We start from the raw sequence: 19,727 nt of genomic DNA, 5'->3' as shown, positions 1-19,727 counted from the left end.
ACTTTAAATTGAGCATCAGAATATGGAAGGAAGATGATTAAAGTGACTCTAAATGTGGCATGATTGTTGGTGCCAGATGGGCTGGTTTGGGTATTTCAGAAACTGATCTATTGGGATTTTTGCCACACAACCATCTCTAGGATTTACAGAGTAGTGTTGTTTTTTTTAAAGGGAAAATATCTACTAAGCAGCAGTTGCCTTGTTTGGTGCCAGAGGTCCGAGAACAACCAGAATGCTTCAAGCTGACAGGAAACCAACAATAACTCATGTAACAACTCATTACAACCAAAGTACACAGAAGAAAACCCCTGAACGCACAACAAGTCGAACATTTAAGCAGATGGGCTACAGCAGTAGGTGTCAGCTAAAATGAAACTCTACAGTTTATATGGGCTCACCAAAATTGGATAACAAAAGACTGAAAAAACTCTGCCTGAATCTCAATTTCTGCTGTGACATTCAGATGGCAGGGTCAGACTTTGCATAAACATGAAAGCATGAATCTATCCTGGCTCATAACAACTTCTCAGGCTCCTGCTGGTGGTGTAATGGTGTAGGGGATAACCTTAATAGCAACATTGCTGACCATGTCTATGCCTTTATGGGCACAGTGTATTAATCTGATGGCTAATTCCAACAGGATAAAAACTTCAAACTGTGGTTTTTGAACACACCAATGAGTTTGCTGTACTCAGATGGCATTTTTGGCATGTGGTGAAAAAGGAGATTCACATCACAGATGTGTAGTCAACAAATCATGTCAATGTAAGCCAAATTTTCCAGCACCTTGTTGAATCTATGCTACAAAGAATTAATACTTCTGAATACCAAGGTGTAAAAACTAGAGATGGCACGATACCACTTTTTTATGTCCGATACCGATACCGATATCATAAATTTGGATATCTGCCGATACCGATATGAATTCGATATAGTGTTTTTTTTAATCAACAAAACTGTTTTTTAAATATCTTGCTGCATTTTGTATAAGTTCATACTCAAGTTTAAAACAACTACACTAAAGCTATTCTGTTATACCTGTATGCAAAAAAAAAATATTTCATAGTTCAGCAATACTGATCAATCTAATAAACTTAAGCCTACACCATCCTCCCTATTCTGGTATTTTAAAGAGTACTTAGCATAAATATTAAGCAACCTAACTAACAGGGTTCCAACTCCCAGCAACAACAAAAATAAATAAATAAAAAATAGGGAACCACCCCTCACGCTCCACCTCATGATGCTTAATCGACGTAATCAACCTTAATTTGATGCAGTGTGAAAAAAAAAATGCACGGAAATCAATTATTTTTCAAGAAATATTAAATAGATTCAACATCTTTCTTCAACAAAATTGCAGACTGCACAGATGGTACCTTCCCAAAGGAAAAAGTACTATAGCTTACTAGGGTATATATATTAGACTTAATAGTCACTATATACAGTAATGGACTTCTATACATTTTACATCAGATTAAAACTTTGGGTGTAAGATTCAAATAAATATTAAATAATTAAAAGCGAGACCTCTTAAATGAGAATAAGAAAGAAAAGTATGTCTTTGTGCCCCCTTTTCCCTGTTCATGCCCTATCGGCCCCCCTGGCTAAACTTTGCTAGATCCGCCCCTGCACAGTTACCAGCGTCAGCTACGTAGAAAAAGATCCTCGAGTAGAAAGTAATATTAAATACATTCTAACAACAGCTGATCAAGCTTAAACGTGCTGCTGTTGTTCAGCCGCTGGTTTCCTCTTTCTGGTGCAAAGTGGGCCAAAAACAAACCAGAGAGACAGACTCGGGACAGAAAAGCCGATCAGCTGATCGTTAAGCAGTTTCATGATTGAAGTAGCAGCCGGAGAGGCAGTCGCTTGTTAAGCTTAACGCAGGAATGCTTTACAAACATTCAGAGATGGACTTACACACTTGCTTTACTTCTCTCGGGGATAACTTTGTCGGAGATGAAATGCCGGGTTGCTAGCGAAGCTCCAAATGCTATCCAGACCACCGACAGGTCCCGCATGCCACAGCCGCTCTATCACGTGATGCATACTGCTCCGACGTGCTAACGTTCTGAGGTGAGTTACGGCGTGTTGCAAGTTTTGTGAGGTGCTTTCGTGATATTTAATGGATCGGATTACATTTTTTATTTTTCTCCGATATCCGATCCAGTAATTTAGGTCAGTATCGGACCAATACCGATACGTAATATCGGATCGGTCCATCTCTAGTAAAAACATCTCATTTTTAATGCTCTAAGAAGAGAAACTGAAGTGTTGTGCTTATTATCATTTTTCTGACTCAGTGATTTTAGGTAGAATTTTTTTTTGTTTATTTATTATACATTTTTATGTGAGTTTCTTTTTAATTCATTGAACAAACTTCACAGCTGTTCTGTCCAAGACTTAATAACTTGGGCTTTTTTATGCTATGTAGAAAAGCAAAGAGTAGCTGTGTTAACTTATTACAAAATTCGACTACATTCATTATCAGTTTCTAATGTCTGCTATCTGAAGATGAGGTTTGTGCTGATAACCTCATGCTCGGCCAGGTGGAGCAAGTTCAATGAAGAATTCTCCCCTGTCTCTCTCGCTGTTGCTTTTCTGTCTTTATTTTAGGTCATCTACAGATGTTACAAGAGATTATAACAGAAACAAAGCACTCACAGATGGATCTAAAACAGTGGGTGAAAAAGGCAGCAAAGGTAGTGGCAGAAATATTAGCTTTCCAAGGAAACTGAGTGGTGACAATTCCTGATATTGTAGGACTTTGATCAATCTATGTGGATGAGAAATCTGAGGTACTCTTACAACTCCATTTCTGAGTTTTACTATAACACTCATTGTTACCTTTAAAGGGACTGTTAATAAAAATATCATCCCTCCCGAAGCATAGACTGACCTGTACCAAAAAAAAATCAGTCCAAAACCTCAGTAATTTTGTCAATGACTGCTCAGAGGTCTGATATTTTTCATATTTTCCTCATTGTTCTTTTGAAGGTAGTTTTAATTTACAACAACCTCCCACTTTATCTGTGCCAATTACATTCCACTGAAACTCAGTGAATAAAGAAGGATGTCTAAATGACCTGTATAGGGTCAAAATGTTACAATTCCTTAAATTACCTTGTCTTGAAATTAATTTAACACCTATTGATGACTAAATAAAGTGTCTAAAAAGTGCTGAAATTCTGTTCATTCATCAAATCTCATTTAAAGTAAAATGATAGAAATTTCCCCTGCATATCAAATTCTAAGTTGAACGGTGTGAACGCCACACATTGTTTAAATCAGACTTTAAGTTCCAAAGAGGGCACTTTTATCCTGGAGCTCTCTGTTGTAGCCATTTGTTAGTAAAGTAGTGCCAGACTGTGATTCAGACAGGAAACATGTCAGTCTGACTTTGAGCATTAGAGCCAGTCAAGTGTCAATTCTACAGTTTGACCACAGTGTGGCGTTGTTTCCTTCAGTTTCATTCATTGGGCTCAGCAGCCAGTTGGTCACAGTGGAAGGCACATTCAGGGAGGCTCAGCAGCCAACAGGCACATTCTCAGGACAGTGTGTATATTAGATTTTGGGCCTCCAGCCCTGTATGAATTGTGTGATCTTGGTCACATGGAGTCGGCTCAGGTGGAAGTCATGTGACAAGATATCTTCAGTCAGCTGCACCAGCAAGCTGCCATCGATTCGCTCCCTTTGGAACACGGACACCGCTGCCTCTGATAGGCCAATAAACCGCAGGCAAGCTGAGACTTCCTCCAATGACAGAGCAGACAGGTCAGCGGGAGGTCGCCAGGTAGGGTCAGGGAGCGGGGACAACCCCTCAGGGACTCCTGTTGATGTCCCACCACCCTCCGCGCCTCTGGAAGAATCTGTTGTGGAATTGGGAGCAGGCTCAGGCGAGGGACAAGGGGACTGGCGGTTGAAGGGGTTCAACGCCCCAAAGGGAGCAAATCGACTCTGTGGGGGTGGCGGTCTGAGTCGAAGTCCAGAGGAAGTGAAGGAATCCACCCATGGCTCTGCCCAGGTGGCTTGTGCAGGCTGAGGATTGGCTGTGTTGTCTGTAGGGATGCCAGAGACAGGCTCAGGACTAGTAGGATTAGGGGCAGAGCAGTCACCCCAAGAGCACGGGTAACAGTAGAGGGAGGCATCGGGGGAGGGGGAGCAACTGGGACAAGACAGAGAAAATGGAAATGTTACATATCAGCTACATATCATATTTACAAAGGTATTTAAATGACCATATTTCAAGTTCCAGCAGCTACCTGCTGAAAAATTCTCCTTAGCTTGCTGTCAATTCATAAAAAATGTATCATTCCATATATCGTCTATTTATAGAACAAGCAAACAATCAATATGGAGCTTCATATTGTAAAATGGCATTGCTTTCTGTGCTTCTGTCAGTTCAGATTAGATAACCTTCCCATACTTTCTTTCCATATACCTTATAATCTTCTTTAAAGGGCAAGAACGGGAAATCTGTAAGCAGTAACCTTTCAGAGCTGAAAAATGCAGCCAAAAAAAAAAAGACTTCCCCGCATGTTGGTGACTTATCAGACAAATATTATTGCTCGTCAGGTGGGTTGCACTAAGGAAAAAACAATCTAAACTTGAGACTTGAAAATAGAAGTCTACAAACTAATGGGTGTCTACATCCATATCTTTTGGACATTTTTCATTGCAATTTATTTGGAAACAGCCATTGCAGTAGCTCTGTTTGAAGCTACAGTATTTGGACTCTTGCAGTAGTTTGGAACTCGAGGAACTTCATTCTCTCCCTTTTCGTGTAATCAATCATGTCAAGCAGTGAAACCAGAAAAGGCTTTCAATCCTCTCTAAAATGATACCAGTATGTCAAAATAAGGATTTACACATTACGTGTTTTATACTGTACCTGTCCTGTAGTCCAGAGGAGTAAAAGGAGATGTTTGGTCTCGGGGAGGTGGACGTTTTGGGGAAGCGAGGTGGAACAGGAGGGCTGGGAGCTGGACTGGAGATGGAGCCTCCTTTGGAGCAACGAGGGGGAACTGGAGGGGCGATCAAATAGCGACACTCCTCTCTCACCTGCAAGCACAAACCACACACACAGAAACATAAGCATAACAATAACACACACAACAGCCAAATAAAAAAAGGTTAATCTTAAAAATAGACTTCTCAGGAGGCTTTGTGCAAGTGTGTGCGTGCAACACATAGTAAATGTCAAACTTTGTGACCTTTACAACTCAAACAAAGTCCTTACACACAGTAGCAGCATCTAGACACACACACACACACACACACACACACACACACAGTGTCTTGGCAGGCTAAATATCAGGAGAACGCTATGTGTGACAGGGTATAATCCAGTTGCAGAGGAGACGTCAACACCCACACAAACCTTTCTGTTCCGCTGCCCTCACTTTAAAAGGGAAAAAAAGTTAAACAAAACAAAAGCATGAAAATGTGCGCTTTACAAACAACATACACAGTTACACATGGACACCATTGCCTGGGAAGACTCTTAGAAATGTGAAACAGCTCACTAGGTAAAACAACATCGTTTTCAATAGGACACCATTTCCTCTTTAAAAAGACAAGAAAAAAGAGATGTTTTAATTCATGGAAGTGCTGGTCGACCCCCAGCTTTAAGGTCAACACTAGAGCTGTACAGAAAATGCATTACCATATTAAAAAAGAACCTTTATAGTCTACATAAAGCCTGACTTGCACCAGTTTGAGTGTTAAAATTAATCTAGTAAATTTCATTATACATCATGTAATGCACGTTATAAATTTCATTATGCGCTACAAAAGGAATATTTTAAGGCAAGTCTGCATTTTTGCTGTACAGCAGCATTTAGGCGAAAACAGTAGAGGTGATTAATTCATTTGTAATCAGTAGAACAACAGTTATTTGGTCTCACCAAAAGCAAAAGTAAAAAATACCACAAATTCACAAAAATGTACAAAGAAAGCTAACAATATATCACCTGCAATGCTTATTTTCTGAAGAAAAAAAATTCCTAGGTATGACCTTCTCAGACTTTTCTGTAACTCAATGTCAAGCCAAACCCTGGGAACTCTGATGGAGCCAGTCAATGAGACTTTAATGGGAGATTTCCTGGCTCCAAATGGGAACTTGAAGGCGTGACTATGCATGGACGCATGATCAGTCCATTTACAGTAAAGGTAATGTGTTAGTCACACATCTTTGAATTTCTATGTTATTTAAAGAGAGAAAATCAATGACACATGCTAGCTTAGGAAAGACTAGGGCTTAGCTGCTGAATAACCACTCTGCTATTGAAGTTAGGACCTTGCTGCATATGATATTAAAAAGAGCAAACTAAAACAACCATGCCAATCAAGTCTGTGGAAATTAATTTCCTTTGGTTATTTTCAGACAGATTTTTTTCTTCTGGTCTCAGCAAGTTAATTCACACAATAATCCATAATCCAAGTAATCCTTATAATATTAAAAAACTGAAATGCTCTATATGTTTAAGAAATTTCTCCTAGGAGTTGTAGTGCTGATTTATAGCAATCACATTAAAAAGCTTCAGCAGTCTTAATAGCTTTAGCTTTCGGTTCAATTCATTAGAAATAATCAGCCACAACCTAAAAACCACTAATGAGTGAAGTGAACGACAGCACTGATTCTCTCTAGTTCTGCTTGGAAATCCTGGGTCCTTACATTGATGGAGATAAGTAGACACGTACGACCAACCCAGGTCAATAACAGCTCCCATGGCAATGTGGAACTGATGATAGTGGTTTCTCCTAAAAGAACAATCCTCCCCGAAACACTGCAAAAACTCCTCGAGAACATGGAAAAAATACAAAGACACTGACTGGTTATCCAGACATGACAGATCCCAATCTGAGCTGTGTAATGTGCCAGAACATTCCCAGAGGATCCACTACCTTTGTTCTAGGACATCTTAAGGGATCCCATGTCTATGGAGAAACAGGTTAGAGCCATTTTGGCAGCACAAATAGGCTTACACAACACTGTGTACGTGGTTTTTATGTTGAGGCTGACCAGCTTATGTATCTCTATCTATCTATGTATATCTGTATGTGCTATAAGAGTAAGGGTGGTGTATTGCAGCATTTCCAGTCAGTGTGCATTACAGTCAGTGTGCGCTTGTATTTGCGTTGAGTGTATCAGTGGGGTTTAAGAGCTGTTGTGTATGAATAATTCAAGGCAGCCATCCTGACTTTTAACAGCCGGATGCTACTGTGGACAGATAAGAAGGATGACAGACTGAAGAACGAGAAGATGGATGGGAGGCAAGGACTGCAACTCACAGCATCAGATTTTGGAGGTACAGGTGGCGGGGTAGACACTCTTGTCACCACGGTACCAAGAGAACCATCCAGTGAGGAAGATGAATGGAAGGATATGAGGTTTGGCTCCTTTCCTAAGCCCTCTGCATTTTGATTGGTCCAGAGTTCCTCATAAGGGATTTCCTCAGCGGTCCTCATTTCACCCTCAGTCCATTCAGGAGTCACATACTCCCTCTCCTCACCTGGCCCCTCCCCTAGCCGCTCTCCAAGGGAGTCCCTGCAGCGCTGAGATACGCTGTCTGAGACTCCACCAACATACCCGCACATTGAGAGACGCTGCAGTGCCGGTGCCAATGAGTCCTGGCTCGACACGCACACGCGAGAGCGCCGTGGGCTCACACACTCCTCAGTCATACACTCCAATTCTGGCCGAGTTTCTCTAACAGCACGAGAGTAGGCATCTGGGTCAAATGCATGTCGCAGAAGAAGGCTCTCCAATGCTGCTTTGTGCACGGAGGCCTCGGCCACATTAAACCGGGGCATGCAACGCAGCAACAAAAAGTGGGAGGGGGAGACTTCCTGATGGCGGAGAACCATGCAGAGCACCACCGTCTTGCTGACTATGTTGAGCAGCTTGTAGCGGTGGCCCTCTCGTACTGCGTGACGGTCGTAGGGGTTTCGTGGCGGCCTCGACGGCACAGACACGTTGACGGGGAGGCGGACTCTCTCGATGATGCTGCGCACCGTGTGCTCCCCCCCCAGCATGCCTTGCTCCAGTGGAGAGCGTGTGCAGAAGCGTCCACGGCAGCCAAAGGGCAAACTGACACTTTGATTGGTGCGATGGTTCATGCAGACCAGGCAGGGCGTTTTACCTGAAGAGACAAAGAAGATATTTAGGAGTTCACGGGTGGATCAGTCCTAACACAACAATAATACAATTTTAACTTTTTCAAAAATGTCTATGTTTGAACCACAAATCCACAGATTTCAATGTGAAGTGAATACCTTTGATCTTCTTGTTACAGCGCAATGTTCTGCTGGGAAACTCTGGGTTCTGAAAGTTATTTTCACATGCGCCAAATACCACCCCCTCCCACCCACCAATAGCAACAGGATATCTTCAACACAAGTGACCTCCACTAGCAGGACAATGTGCCCAGCCACGCTGTAAAAAATGCTCGAGAATGGCTCTAGGACCACACAAAGAGTCCAATGTGTTCACTGCCGGGTCTGGACTCCCAATCCGCAGGACTCATCAAGGCCCTACCCTGCAATCCACAGGACCCATAAGATCTTCTGCCAACGAACAGCCCCAGGGAACCTGTGTCCATGCTGCGACAGGTCAAAGCTGTCTTTTGCGGCATGAAGGACACCTAAACAATATTAGGCAGGAGGCTTAAATGTTGCGGCTGACTGGTATTCTTCAAAAAAAAAAAAAGGAATGAACTTCAGCAACCTTCAGTTCTGCCAGTGTTTTTGTTTTCCTCGTTCTCGTGTGCATGTTCTACAACTGAAACGGCGCTTCATAACTTTACAGCTCAATAGTTCAGCCTGACTTACTTCTGGGAGTCTTTCCTAGTCGTCTAAGAAGCGCGCTCAGTCCCGTCTTTTCCTTTGAGGGAGTGGCACAGAGAAGCTCTGCTTTCCCCATGAGCGACAGCTCATCTCCAGCCTGCAGAGTGAAACTGTAGGGCTCACTGTCTTCACTAAATTCCCCTGAAACAACCTGCAACACAGACATGGATGTATATGTGTATAAGATATTGCATGACTCAGGGATTAATTACTATAAAAGTACTGTTGTGGTTAGTTAACTACCTGTAGTTAAAAGCCACTCCCCATCCATGGACCTTTTTTTTTGGACCAAATTCTCGTCAGCCAATCATGGCCTCGAAAAAAGAAGTCTATATCTAAATTTGGTTAAACAAAAGTGAAAAGTCCTCTTTTGAGGCTATTATGGAAAACTTCAATGCAACTAGATTTCACCCACCATTTCATGTTTTACACCTAGTTTTTGTTTCAGTAATACAAACATCCTTGCCTTTGTTTTTTCATTTGTTATAACATATTTAGATATGAAATGACTGTGATCAGACAGCCACACTTCAAGCATCCACTTCAAGTGCACAGTCTGAGGAGGTTGCAGAAATGTTGAGAAGGAAGAGTGTCCCTTCACTTTTCAAACACCTTAGAAGAAGGCTTTTCACCTTTCAGTTTTGACCAAATCTTAATGCTGTTTAGATTTCATTAAAGCTGTCTTTATTGTCTATTCAGTGTCTGTTCGCTTTCTTTCAAACACGTTTTTGCTGTGGTGGTAAATAGGGCAAAGCTGAAGTGGAAATTCATTATAGGCGTGCCTTACTTTGACACTGAAAGTGATCGTCTCCATGACAAAAACTCGGTCTGGAAAGGCACCAGCAACCTCCTCCACACTAGAGAAATACTGGACTGGATCCCTGACGTCCCGGTCTTCATCCAGCAACTTGAATTTGCCTATAGAGAAGATCGGTGTGATACAGGAGGAAAGAAAGGGGTGAAGAGTGGCAAAGGAAATGAGAGAGAGGACAGAAGAAGATTATGTTGAGAGATGGGAGAAGAGAAACAGTGAAAAGAGGTAGGAAGAGAAGAGTGGAAGGGGAGAGCGAGTTAGGAAAAAGCCAGAGGCGGGGAAAAAGAGCGGGTGAAAAGTTCCTTTTCGGCTGCTTATAGTTTCACTATAAAAGCACACACATCTGCAGCAGAGGAATATAAAGACACCTCGGTGACCTATGACCTGGCACCAGCTCTTTCCCAATCGACAGCCGACTGGGTTGCCACAGTAACGAATAAAGGACCCCCATTCTCACGCAGAGCAGAGACACATCACCATGGAGACACTTACACATACACTGTCACGCACACACACAAACTCATCCCTCTCTCTCTTTGACTCTTTCTGTCCCTTGCTCATCCCCTCGTCTGTAAATCTTTCACCCTCCTGAACTTAAGTTTTGTGCTGTTGAAGCTGTAAATATTTTTTTTTTGCCTTTTTGCCTCTTTTCAACATTGAAAAGAGTCATTTAACAGCCCGTAAACCAAACCGACATTGTTCAAAGGACATTTTAAATGCTTTGCTCCTGTTGGCCAGTTTATCAGACTGCAATGGAACGACTACATCCTTTCGAGGATCCTCCTTCTTTTCACAGAGTCAGAGTTTGAATGAACAAGAGAAGTTTTTTTGGGGGTTTTTTGGGTTTTTTTGTCTGGTAGACAGAGTAGAATACCAAACTCCACCATCATCTACGCCAGAAGCTCTCTCATTCTCTTTTTCTTCCACCCCCCACTTTCCAATTCAAAATGAGCCCCTAGGATAAGGAGCTTCCACCCACCTAACAATACCAGCAAAATCCCACTTTTCAACACAACCCACCACCCCCTCAAAGAGTAGGAGTTGGAAATAAAACAAGGTTTACCACCAACCTAAACAAAGCCCTGCTCAATTCTGGAAATGTATATTTAGTCAAAAGTGAGATTCCAAATGTCGCTGATAGGCAACAGAACACAGATGTGACGTCATATTAAAAAGCTGCTCTTGCTATATGATAAAGCAGGCTGGTATTTGTAAAGGCTTCCACATAAGGCTTTTGGCCACTGGGTCCACCTTACAAGGGTGGTTGCAGCCTCAGTTGCTTCCCTTAATCCCATTCATGATAAGTGATCATTCAGCTTTTCTGTCCTCTGTCATCCCAGCCTCTCAGTGATGGGTAGACGAGGATGCAGACAAGCAGGGAGGAGAAGAAGGAGGGAGGCATCCTGTTGTCCATCCCCACGGGGAAACCTATATTGCACTCATCCTACGCTTATTTAGACTTCCTGTATGAAGTCATCACACAGACATTAGCTCATCACAGACGATGGCCTGTGATTCCAAAGCAACTCATCTAACATATTTAAAGGGACACAAAAGTAGTGCTAAAAGGATGCGTTCATGTAAATGCGTCTTTTTCGGATCTGTTGGAATGCATCATTAAGTAAAGAGGATGTCAGGCTGATGATTTGCTTCAGGGTCTCCTATTTGATTTCATCACATAAAAAACCACTCTTTGATTACGAACACACTTTTTCACGATTGCAAACTGATTAGACACAAATAAGAAACAACTATATTTATTGCAAACAAACAAACAAAACAACACAAGTAAAGTCAAGGATTACAGCCAGAATAGGTCACTAAAAGAATTATGGAGCTGCAGCCTTCTATCTTTAAAGCTGGACAGATACTCCTTTTTAATTAAATCTTGGAAGCACACAGCATGTTTTAATCAGCTTTTCTCCGTGGCCAGAACTTTTATGTTTGAACTGCACGGATGAGCTGACTGGCCACAACAAGGGCTCTAAACCCACTGAATGTAAGCAAGGGACCTTTGGTTGAGTTTGTCCATTGTTGCTGTGTTTAGTGTAGTGAAGAAGAGAGAGGGGCAACATTACTTTGTGCAATTCTTGCAAGAGGAAAAGAGAAAAATAGGGGGTCACAGCTGGCTGGGAGAAGCAGACAATACAGTCTGTTTGTTGTGTGTTGATTTTTGTCAGAGCTCTGCCTAAGACTACAATGTGAAAGTCAAGTCATATAAAAGACTGTCTTCTGATTATTCAAGCAATTAATTGAGGGCCGTTACCCGCTGGGAGTGAGAACATAAAAGAACAACTCACTCTCCCAGATCCTGAAATTAGGCATTAATATTAACCACTTTTTGAGCTTACAAGAGGCTATACAGATCTTTCCTGTTTATACTGATAACACCCCAAAAGTTCTACATTAAAACGGATATAAACAGAAACGTTGGAAAAAATAACCAATGCTAATGAACAATGCCATTAAGTTGAAAAAAATCTGCATATCTCCGACTCTGCATAGATTTATTTATTTATACATCTAGGAGTTTACTAGAGCAGCTTTAAACAGTCAGTCCAAAGTAATTCCCATTTATCCTTTAATGAGCCTTGCACCTCCTTAGTTATGACTATAGGAAGGATATCCCCTCTCCATGACATCATGCAGAGCCAAGAGTGAAAAGAAAAAGCCTGAGCTGAGTCTGAAGCCGGAGCTCTTTGGCTCACAGGACTTAAGCTGACCTTATTAATTAAAATATTTCACCATCTTTAATAAGCATTCATGAATATAAGAATAAAACAAAAGCTTGCCTTTATTGTGCGTATTATAATTTATAGCTTTCAATCCAATCTCAACACTAAACCAATAAAATAAGTTTAAAAAACAAAGAAACTGAACAAACTAGTGAATCGTTGTTACCTTTATTGGGCATTCTTTATTCTACTTGGTAATATATATATATTTGCTATTTTATTACTTTCTGTGTTTCTAATCTCTGGGAAATACTAGCTGTCACGTGTTTCAGATATGAAATGCTGAATGATCTCAACATACTCCCCCCTCCCAGCCAAATGTTGTAGCGTGAGGTGACATCAGCACTCCATCAGTGGAGGAAGCAATGGAGAGAAGGCATTAAGATCCAGTTACACTGAGAATAATGTGACTGGGTTGAGAGTCGGAACAATGGGATGGTGGGGATGAGCTCCGGTGAGGTCATGCTGGCTAGACTCATTCAGCAGGAAGACGCGAGTCAGTGGACAACTGGAGTCAGACAAGGTCACATGGTACACGAGTGAATGTGTGAATGAAGGTGGTAGTAGAAGATGTGCTCATCTGTACATTAAGAGTTTAAAGTACGCAACTCCTCCGCAAAGAGATTCTATTATGCTTTTATTCATTCCCTGTCTGTTACAATGGCAGATGATCATATTAAGGATAGGAAAAGTTTTATACTGCATAATGAGGGACGAAATCTCTGGTTTAAGTAAACTTGTTTAGAGTATTTCAACTTTTGGATCTGTATAATATCAGAGTGCGTGGATGTCCATAATATGGCCACCTCAGGCACAAGGCTCTGAATGTCAAAAGATGACCCCCGCACATCTCTCTTTTAAACATTCTGTTTGTGAGGGACAACCAATCAGATAAAAGTTGTTTTGAAATGGGGAGGAGCTAAGAATAGCTTGACTACACCAAGACCCAGTATAAATTAAATAACTGATTATTTTAGTTTGTAATTCGTTTAGAGGTACTCTGATAGATTTGAAGAATAAAAGTTAAATTAATGGCTCCAGATTATTGTGTTATTTTTTTATTACTTAGCAGAAAACTGACAGAATTACTGGAATAGATTGGAAAGTGTAGGATGTCCGCTAACATTTCTACTGGTACTAACAGGGTCAGGGGAAGGTTTGTGTGTTTCAAGGTGTTTTCATTTTCTTGAACAAGAGTGTGAACTCTCCTGAATGAACTGGAGCATCAGCAATTCTATTATTAATTATGAATTACCTCACATTAATAAGGAGTGGTTTTTACTGACATAACACACAAAGAAGGGAAGTTTCCAATCAACCCTGGAGGGAGGAGTTGGGGAGGGTCGTTATTAATATAAATTCAGTTCGTTTATGACAATTATGTGAAACTTTTTTATTTCTTGATAGATGTAGGAAAAAAACTACTGAGCACTGTGCTTGAAGCTGTTCTTAAGTAGAAATACAGCTGCACAATTTATCCCTAGAGCATGCTGGCAAACTGTGTTGTGTCAAACACAGGATGCAGTCATAGTGAGTATTGCGCAAAAGTCTTGAGACACTGGTCTTTTTTTTTAAATACAGGTATGTTTTTACTTGGTTGGCAATAATGTGTTTGTAAATACTATCATGCTGAAAAATGAAGCTGTTGCCAATCGGATGCTTTGCAGATGGTATTGCACGGTGGCTCAAAATCTGATTGTGCTTTTCTGCATTCATGATTCCGTCAATTTTGACAAGATGCTGAACAACACGGACTGAAATGCAGCCCAAAACCAGGACAGAGACATCATGTTTTACAGATGGTTCTAGACAATCTTTGTTGCTTGCTCCTGACCTCCTCCACTCTCCACAAGTTTGGATTCGTCACTCCATAAGATCTGTTGCCACTGATTTTTAGTCCAGTTCTTTTCTTAACCTTTTCTCCCTGTTTCCCTTCTAAGAATGGCTTCTTGACCGCCACCCTTCCATTGAGACCATTTCTGATGAGGCCTCAGCAAACAGTAGACTGTGCAGATGCACATCTCAGGTCCCAAGTCAGGTGTTTGCTAGATTTGTTTCCTATTTCTCATGGACATGACTTTCAGGTGTGGTTCATCTGCTATAATTTTTCTTGCCTGTACACACCATGCTGTGATATGCCAAATTTTCAGCTAGCAGTACTTTGAAAATAACCTTTTTAGTGCAAAATTGCTATTTTATATCTCTCAAAATGTGTTATCTGTAGAATTTTGCATAGATATAACTGAAGAAACTGTAACAAATAATGCATTTTGGTGACAGGCTGCTTTGGTTCTTTGCTAAGTTGTCTGTTATGTGTAGACACAACACTGGTCCATTCGTGGAGTTGAGGTGCCTTTTGATCTTTGAATGATTCATAGGTCAGTGTTAAGTGGCTTAACAATCAAAAGAATTCTCAGGAAATAGCCAGCTACAAGGAAGAGACTGACAATGAGTGAAAAACAGCCAATTTCCAAAGAAAAGCTTTGAAAAATCTTCAGACAGCCTGAAGAACTACTGCTCAAGACAACTTTAAAAGATGAGAAGAAAGTTAAAATAGGACTCGAGACTCAAGACTTTTGCACAGTACTGTATATTAAGCTTAATTAAATCTTAACACTTTAATTAAATGGTATTATAAGATTTGAAGGAACAACACAAAGAAAATAACATATTGAACTTTCAGCTTATTGATCCACAGCTATTTTGTTTGTAGATGCTTTCAGAGAAAAAGAATCCTGTAGAAATTCTTGACCTGTTTTTTACTCCTGCAGCAAATGAACATTTTAGGGAAAATCTATATATTTAGGACAAAGGTTTTCTCCCCGCTGATGTATAAAAGCAAAGTGTATGTGCAGATGCATGCTCACCCTGATACTGCAGAGGGATGTCAATTTTGGGACCAATTACATAGTGACCCTCCTCTAAGCTGTGGGCCGTCACTGTGGTCCACTGACGGCAGGAGTGTAAGAGCACCACATCGTCCTCTGACAGACCCTCCACACATTCACCTGCAGCAAACAAACACACACTCAGAAAGGAATAGGCAAATAGTGTGCAAGTCTCAGGTTTCTCAATTCTAAGGTCACACTTAGCAACTCAGCAGTGGAAAACATTAAAACACCCTCGTAAAAAGCACACATAATTACCACAATCAGTGATGGATCACCCCCCGCTAACCTACTCATCAGGACCCTGCTATGCAACTGGCAACCTACAATTACACAGCCCCCATACACAAACACACAAACAGGGCAGTCCGGCTTTCACAAGAGCTGTGTAGCACAGTGGCATTGATTTCTGCTGATAGCACAGCAGTACAATTCAATCACGCAACACAATGTTACTCCCAAGCCTTTGAGTCAAACAATCATGTTGATAGATGGCTGACTATAAACACAGAAAAGGATACTTGGAAGAAATAAAGCACATTATCTACTGAAACAATGTTAGCTTTCTTCAGGAAGTTTTGCTCATTCCAATTCAATGCTTCGTACTAAACTGTGATGTTAGTATGTCTTATATCGCTCTTGCCTGAGGATGTAGTAATTCTCTGTTATCTTAACATTTCTCCCTGTTCAAAACCTCAATGTTTGGGCCACTGTTTTGTTTTAAACTTTGATTTTTGCACCTAGGTATTTCTTTAGTTGGGAGGGAGCTTTGAAAGGGTCTGTGATAAATGCCTTTTTGAAGTTTCCTTTCAATTTAGGAGAAGTGTTATACTCATTTATTTTTTTCTAGGTTCTGAGACAAACCCCACAAACACTTCCACTACTAACCACTCTGATATATTCTAAGGGAGTCAGACAGGTTGAAAACTTTCCTTGTGTAGCCTCAATGCAGTCAGTTGGGTGGCTATTTAATTTGCAGTCTGCAGCGTTCATATTGCAGCCCATCACACTCAATTACATCTTTACCCACTCTTGCCGGAGAAAACACACACACACACACACACACACACACACACACACACACACACACACACACACACACACACACACCATATGGATAAACACTGTAGTTGTTTGTTGACGCTGCCCTGAAACGGAGCTGTCATCATGCCCTGCTGTAAATAATTAACTACCATCTGGGCTGGCTGGATATACAAAAAAGGAGGCATCACGAGTGGGGTAACTACAGTGCAGTTAATAAACACCTACGGGAGGTCTCTCTATGCGATGTTCAGGCGCGCTGCCGGGAGTAAGGTGCGTAATTTTTCCGGGACTGTGACACGGCTTCGGGTGCGCGCTTTTGTGCAGCGGGGAAACTTGGAGGGGTTTTTTCTTCTCCAGAGTTGCTTCTCGTTAGTATTCACTACATTCGCCGACAGATTACAGCATTTGCATATGAATAGAATTGAGCAGCACTTCAACAGCACAACAGATACTTTGTTGCTTTCCAGGCCTCGCTGAGACTGGAACAACTTTGGCCACGACACCCGTCGCCCGTTTCCAAATTAAAGACACCGAATCTGGTGAAGGTGAACGTGAAGGATCACGCTGGCAACGAAAAACATGAGAAATTAATAGAAAACTTGACACTAACGTTAAAACGCGTCTTGCCCGTGTCAGTGAACTAGTGCGGCACGGGTACAGCGGGTGTATCAAGGTGGCCAGTCTGAACTAAAATATTAACGGAAACACCATCAGATTGGTTTCAAAGTAAGAGCAAGAACCTGGCACTGGCGACTGGGATCAACAATAAAACCTATTAACTCTTAATCCCGTATTACCATTGATGTATGTACTTATTTATTTATTTTTGTGACATAGACATGAGCAACGTAACAAAGATATAATATACTGGACATGTAAATGAAAGCGTATGTTGAGCATGTAATATATCCTCTACTAATCTGTAGTGCCTTAAGTTTAGAGAAGTTTACTGTAATCGCATTTTAATATTAGCAGACCAGTAAAACACATTTTTTTATTTATACTGTTTTTATTTAAAAGCCAATGTTTTTCTTTTAAATTCATTTATTTTAATCTGCTCTATTGCACTCATCTATACAAAACATCTGCCTAAATTAAAGAGTAATTCAATTCGTTGTGCTCATAGATTTGTTGGTTTTGCTCAAGTTAGCTGCTTACAGTTTTTTGCATTTCAAGTTTTCCCTCTTACTAAACGCGCTGACGAATGTGAACATTTATTTTGAAAGTTAAAACCGGAAAAGGTATTTTTTTCTGCCGACCTTGATGCCATTAAAGCACTTCACACGTTCTCCATTAAATTTGGACACTTGTTTTAAACCCCACCGAACGTTATACTCTAAAGCTTCCCACAAACACACTTTATTTATATTTTCACCCTTTTCTTCATTACTCGTCATCATTTTTCTTCACTAGCGTCACGGTTACGATAATTGTAGTGATAAGGAGCCTCAGCGTTAACTAACAACAGTTGGCAAAAGAATTCAACAACAAAAAAAGTGTAAAAAGTTTCTTATGGTCGTGTCGGAGGTAAAATCACCCAGTGAAGCAGGTTTATGTCTCTTACCGTGGGCCAGGCGGACCAGAGTGGGCAGACGGAACTTGCTGACCACCGCGTCCAGCGGCAGCGCCAACGGGCTCCAAGTGATCTCCGACAGGCTCGCCGACAACTTCTCCATCCTCGCGGGTCATCACGCTACCGGAGATAACGGTGACGATGGTGGCGAAGATGGTGATGGCGTTGGTGGTGATGACAGCGATGGACTGGAGAAAGGTGAGGGTGACGGTGGTGGTATAATGGCAAAGAGTTTCGCCATGTTTGAATGTAGGAGAGAGGGAGCGGAGTCACAGTCGGTGCGCTCGAGAGGAGAGAGGGGGAGGGAGGGAGCGCGAGCCCTCTCTCGTTCATTCTCCCCCTCTATCAGCCACTGTTTGTCCACCACCACCCTCATATACAAGTGAATCCGAAACCCAGTCAAACTAGTAGTAGGACTCAAAATGATCAGAAAGGAGGTGAAATGCGCCGATGTCCACTCTGACTGTCCTGGTTTGTAACTCGTGTTTTTCCACTTTATTTATTACATCACTTTGTCCGCTGAGGTTAAACCGTGTAGGTGGTACATGATGTTAGAAGCAGGGACCTTTGGCAAGCATTAGGTCTGGTTTTCGTCAGCTGCAGATTCATTTTCAATACCCAAAAGCCTTTGGCCACAGATAGACCTCATCCACAGCCTGTCATTTACTGTAATGATATACACTCCCTTGGCATCTCGTTGGGCACATCTGTCTTAAAACAATATAGTCTAATTCAGCAGCACTGCAGTAAGTACTGCCATCATCAAGGCTGTGGGCTTCAGTATTGCTGTAATAGTCTCCTAGAGTTTGCTTGTATGTTAACTGCAGCACAAACCTCCAAAATGATCATAACGTTCATAACTTTTTTTAAACAGCTGTATGCATTAATTTCATCACCAGCCAAAAAGACGCCACACTTCCTCACACAGCACTTAATTTGTGGCCCGAGGCAGGACTCCAGTCAACTCATTCAGTTCACTGAACATAACTGTACACACAAACCTATTTATTTCCTATTGATTTTTTGTCAACACATCAGTCATGATGCTACAATTCACTGTGCAGCTGAACAGATGAGTGTGGACTTCACAAGAATAATGTAACCAATGCTGGATATACAATTGTAAGTTCTTAGCTTTATCAAGTGACCTCAGCACATCAAAAACCGAGATTCCTGGTTTCCAAGAATGACTGACCACTCTTAACACCCACTCATTGCCAAATATAGTAGTGCTGCAACTTATTCCCAATTCAGTTAGTTAAAATGCAAACCCAAACTGCGATTCACTGGCTATAAATAGCTCACTTATTCCCAGCTTTTCCCCTCCTCCTTCCAAAAGGAAACACTAAAGTGCAAAAGGATACAACTGTCCAAAACAGTACAAGCCTGACTAAATAATGTAAAACCTTAATTGGGATGTGACAGTTCATAGTTCATTTTGAATTTAGAGTCTAACCATAAAGCAATGCAAGCTCAATATAGTTGGTGGACTTGCAATATTTGTATTACAAAGCATCAACAACAATGTGAATAAACTAGTCCCACTTGTATACTTTTAAGAATGTATTGACCTCAATGTAATCATCAAGAGGCCTTTTTATTTAAAAACAGTGCAGACACTTAAGTCTTCTCATGGTTTTGTTCAGAGAAGAGCTTAAGGATCATTTATATACCCTTCTCTTGATTGTGATCTTATTTTGGTTAGTCTTTGTGTGTCTACGGTCACCACAGGAAAAAGAAAATCTCGTGCTGTTGCTTTATGAAAAGAGAGAGAGAGAGAGAGAGAGAGAGAGAGAGAGAGAGAGAGAGAGAGAGAGAGAGAAAGC

General features: G+C 41.3%; 1 protein-coding gene across 4 annotated transcripts; it reads right to left on the bottom strand.

Annotated features, from left to right (window-relative positions):
* Positions 1 to 1,820: 1,820 nt before the first annotated feature.
* garem2 (GRB2 associated regulator of MAPK1 subtype 2) lies at positions 1,821 to 19,599 on the bottom strand. 4 transcript variants are annotated; one of them, XM_085381616.1, is made up of 9 exons: positions 17,893 to 19,599; positions 15,264 to 15,404; positions 9,635 to 9,765; positions 8,833 to 8,998; positions 7,294 to 8,144; positions 6,907 to 6,939; positions 6,677 to 6,797; positions 4,892 to 5,061; positions 3,966 to 4,165 (listed from the first exon to the last, which is right to left on the bottom strand). In XM_085381616.1, the coding sequence occupies exons 1-9, from the start codon at positions 18,002 to 18,004 to the stop codon at positions 4,112 to 4,114; spliced, it is 1,779 nt and encodes a 592-aa protein (XP_085237742.1). In that variant the 5' UTR covers positions 18,005 to 19,599; the 3' UTR covers positions 3,966 to 4,111. The 4 variants fall into 4 exon arrangements, with proteins under 4 accessions (XP_085237741.1, XP_085237740.1, XP_085237742.1 ...); XM_085381617.1 differs by lacking the exon at positions 6,907 to 6,939; XM_085381614.1 differs by lacking the exons at positions 6,677 to 6,797; positions 6,907 to 6,939 and having other exon boundaries at positions 1,822 to 4,165; positions 17,893 to 18,781.
* Between the last annotated feature and the right edge of the window lie 128 nt (positions 19,600 to 19,727).

Source organism: Rhamphochromis longiceps, linkage group LG15 (assembly GCF_057381845.1).
Source record: "Rhamphochromis longiceps isolate RC_006_pf linkage group LG15, R_longiceps_female_GT1.1, whole genome shotgun sequence".
NCBI classification, from domain to species: domain Eukaryota; kingdom Metazoa; phylum Chordata; class Actinopteri; order Cichliformes; family Cichlidae; genus Rhamphochromis; species Rhamphochromis longiceps.
Note: the sequence above shows the minus strand (reverse complement) of the source record. Positions and strands in the feature narration are given on the sequence as shown.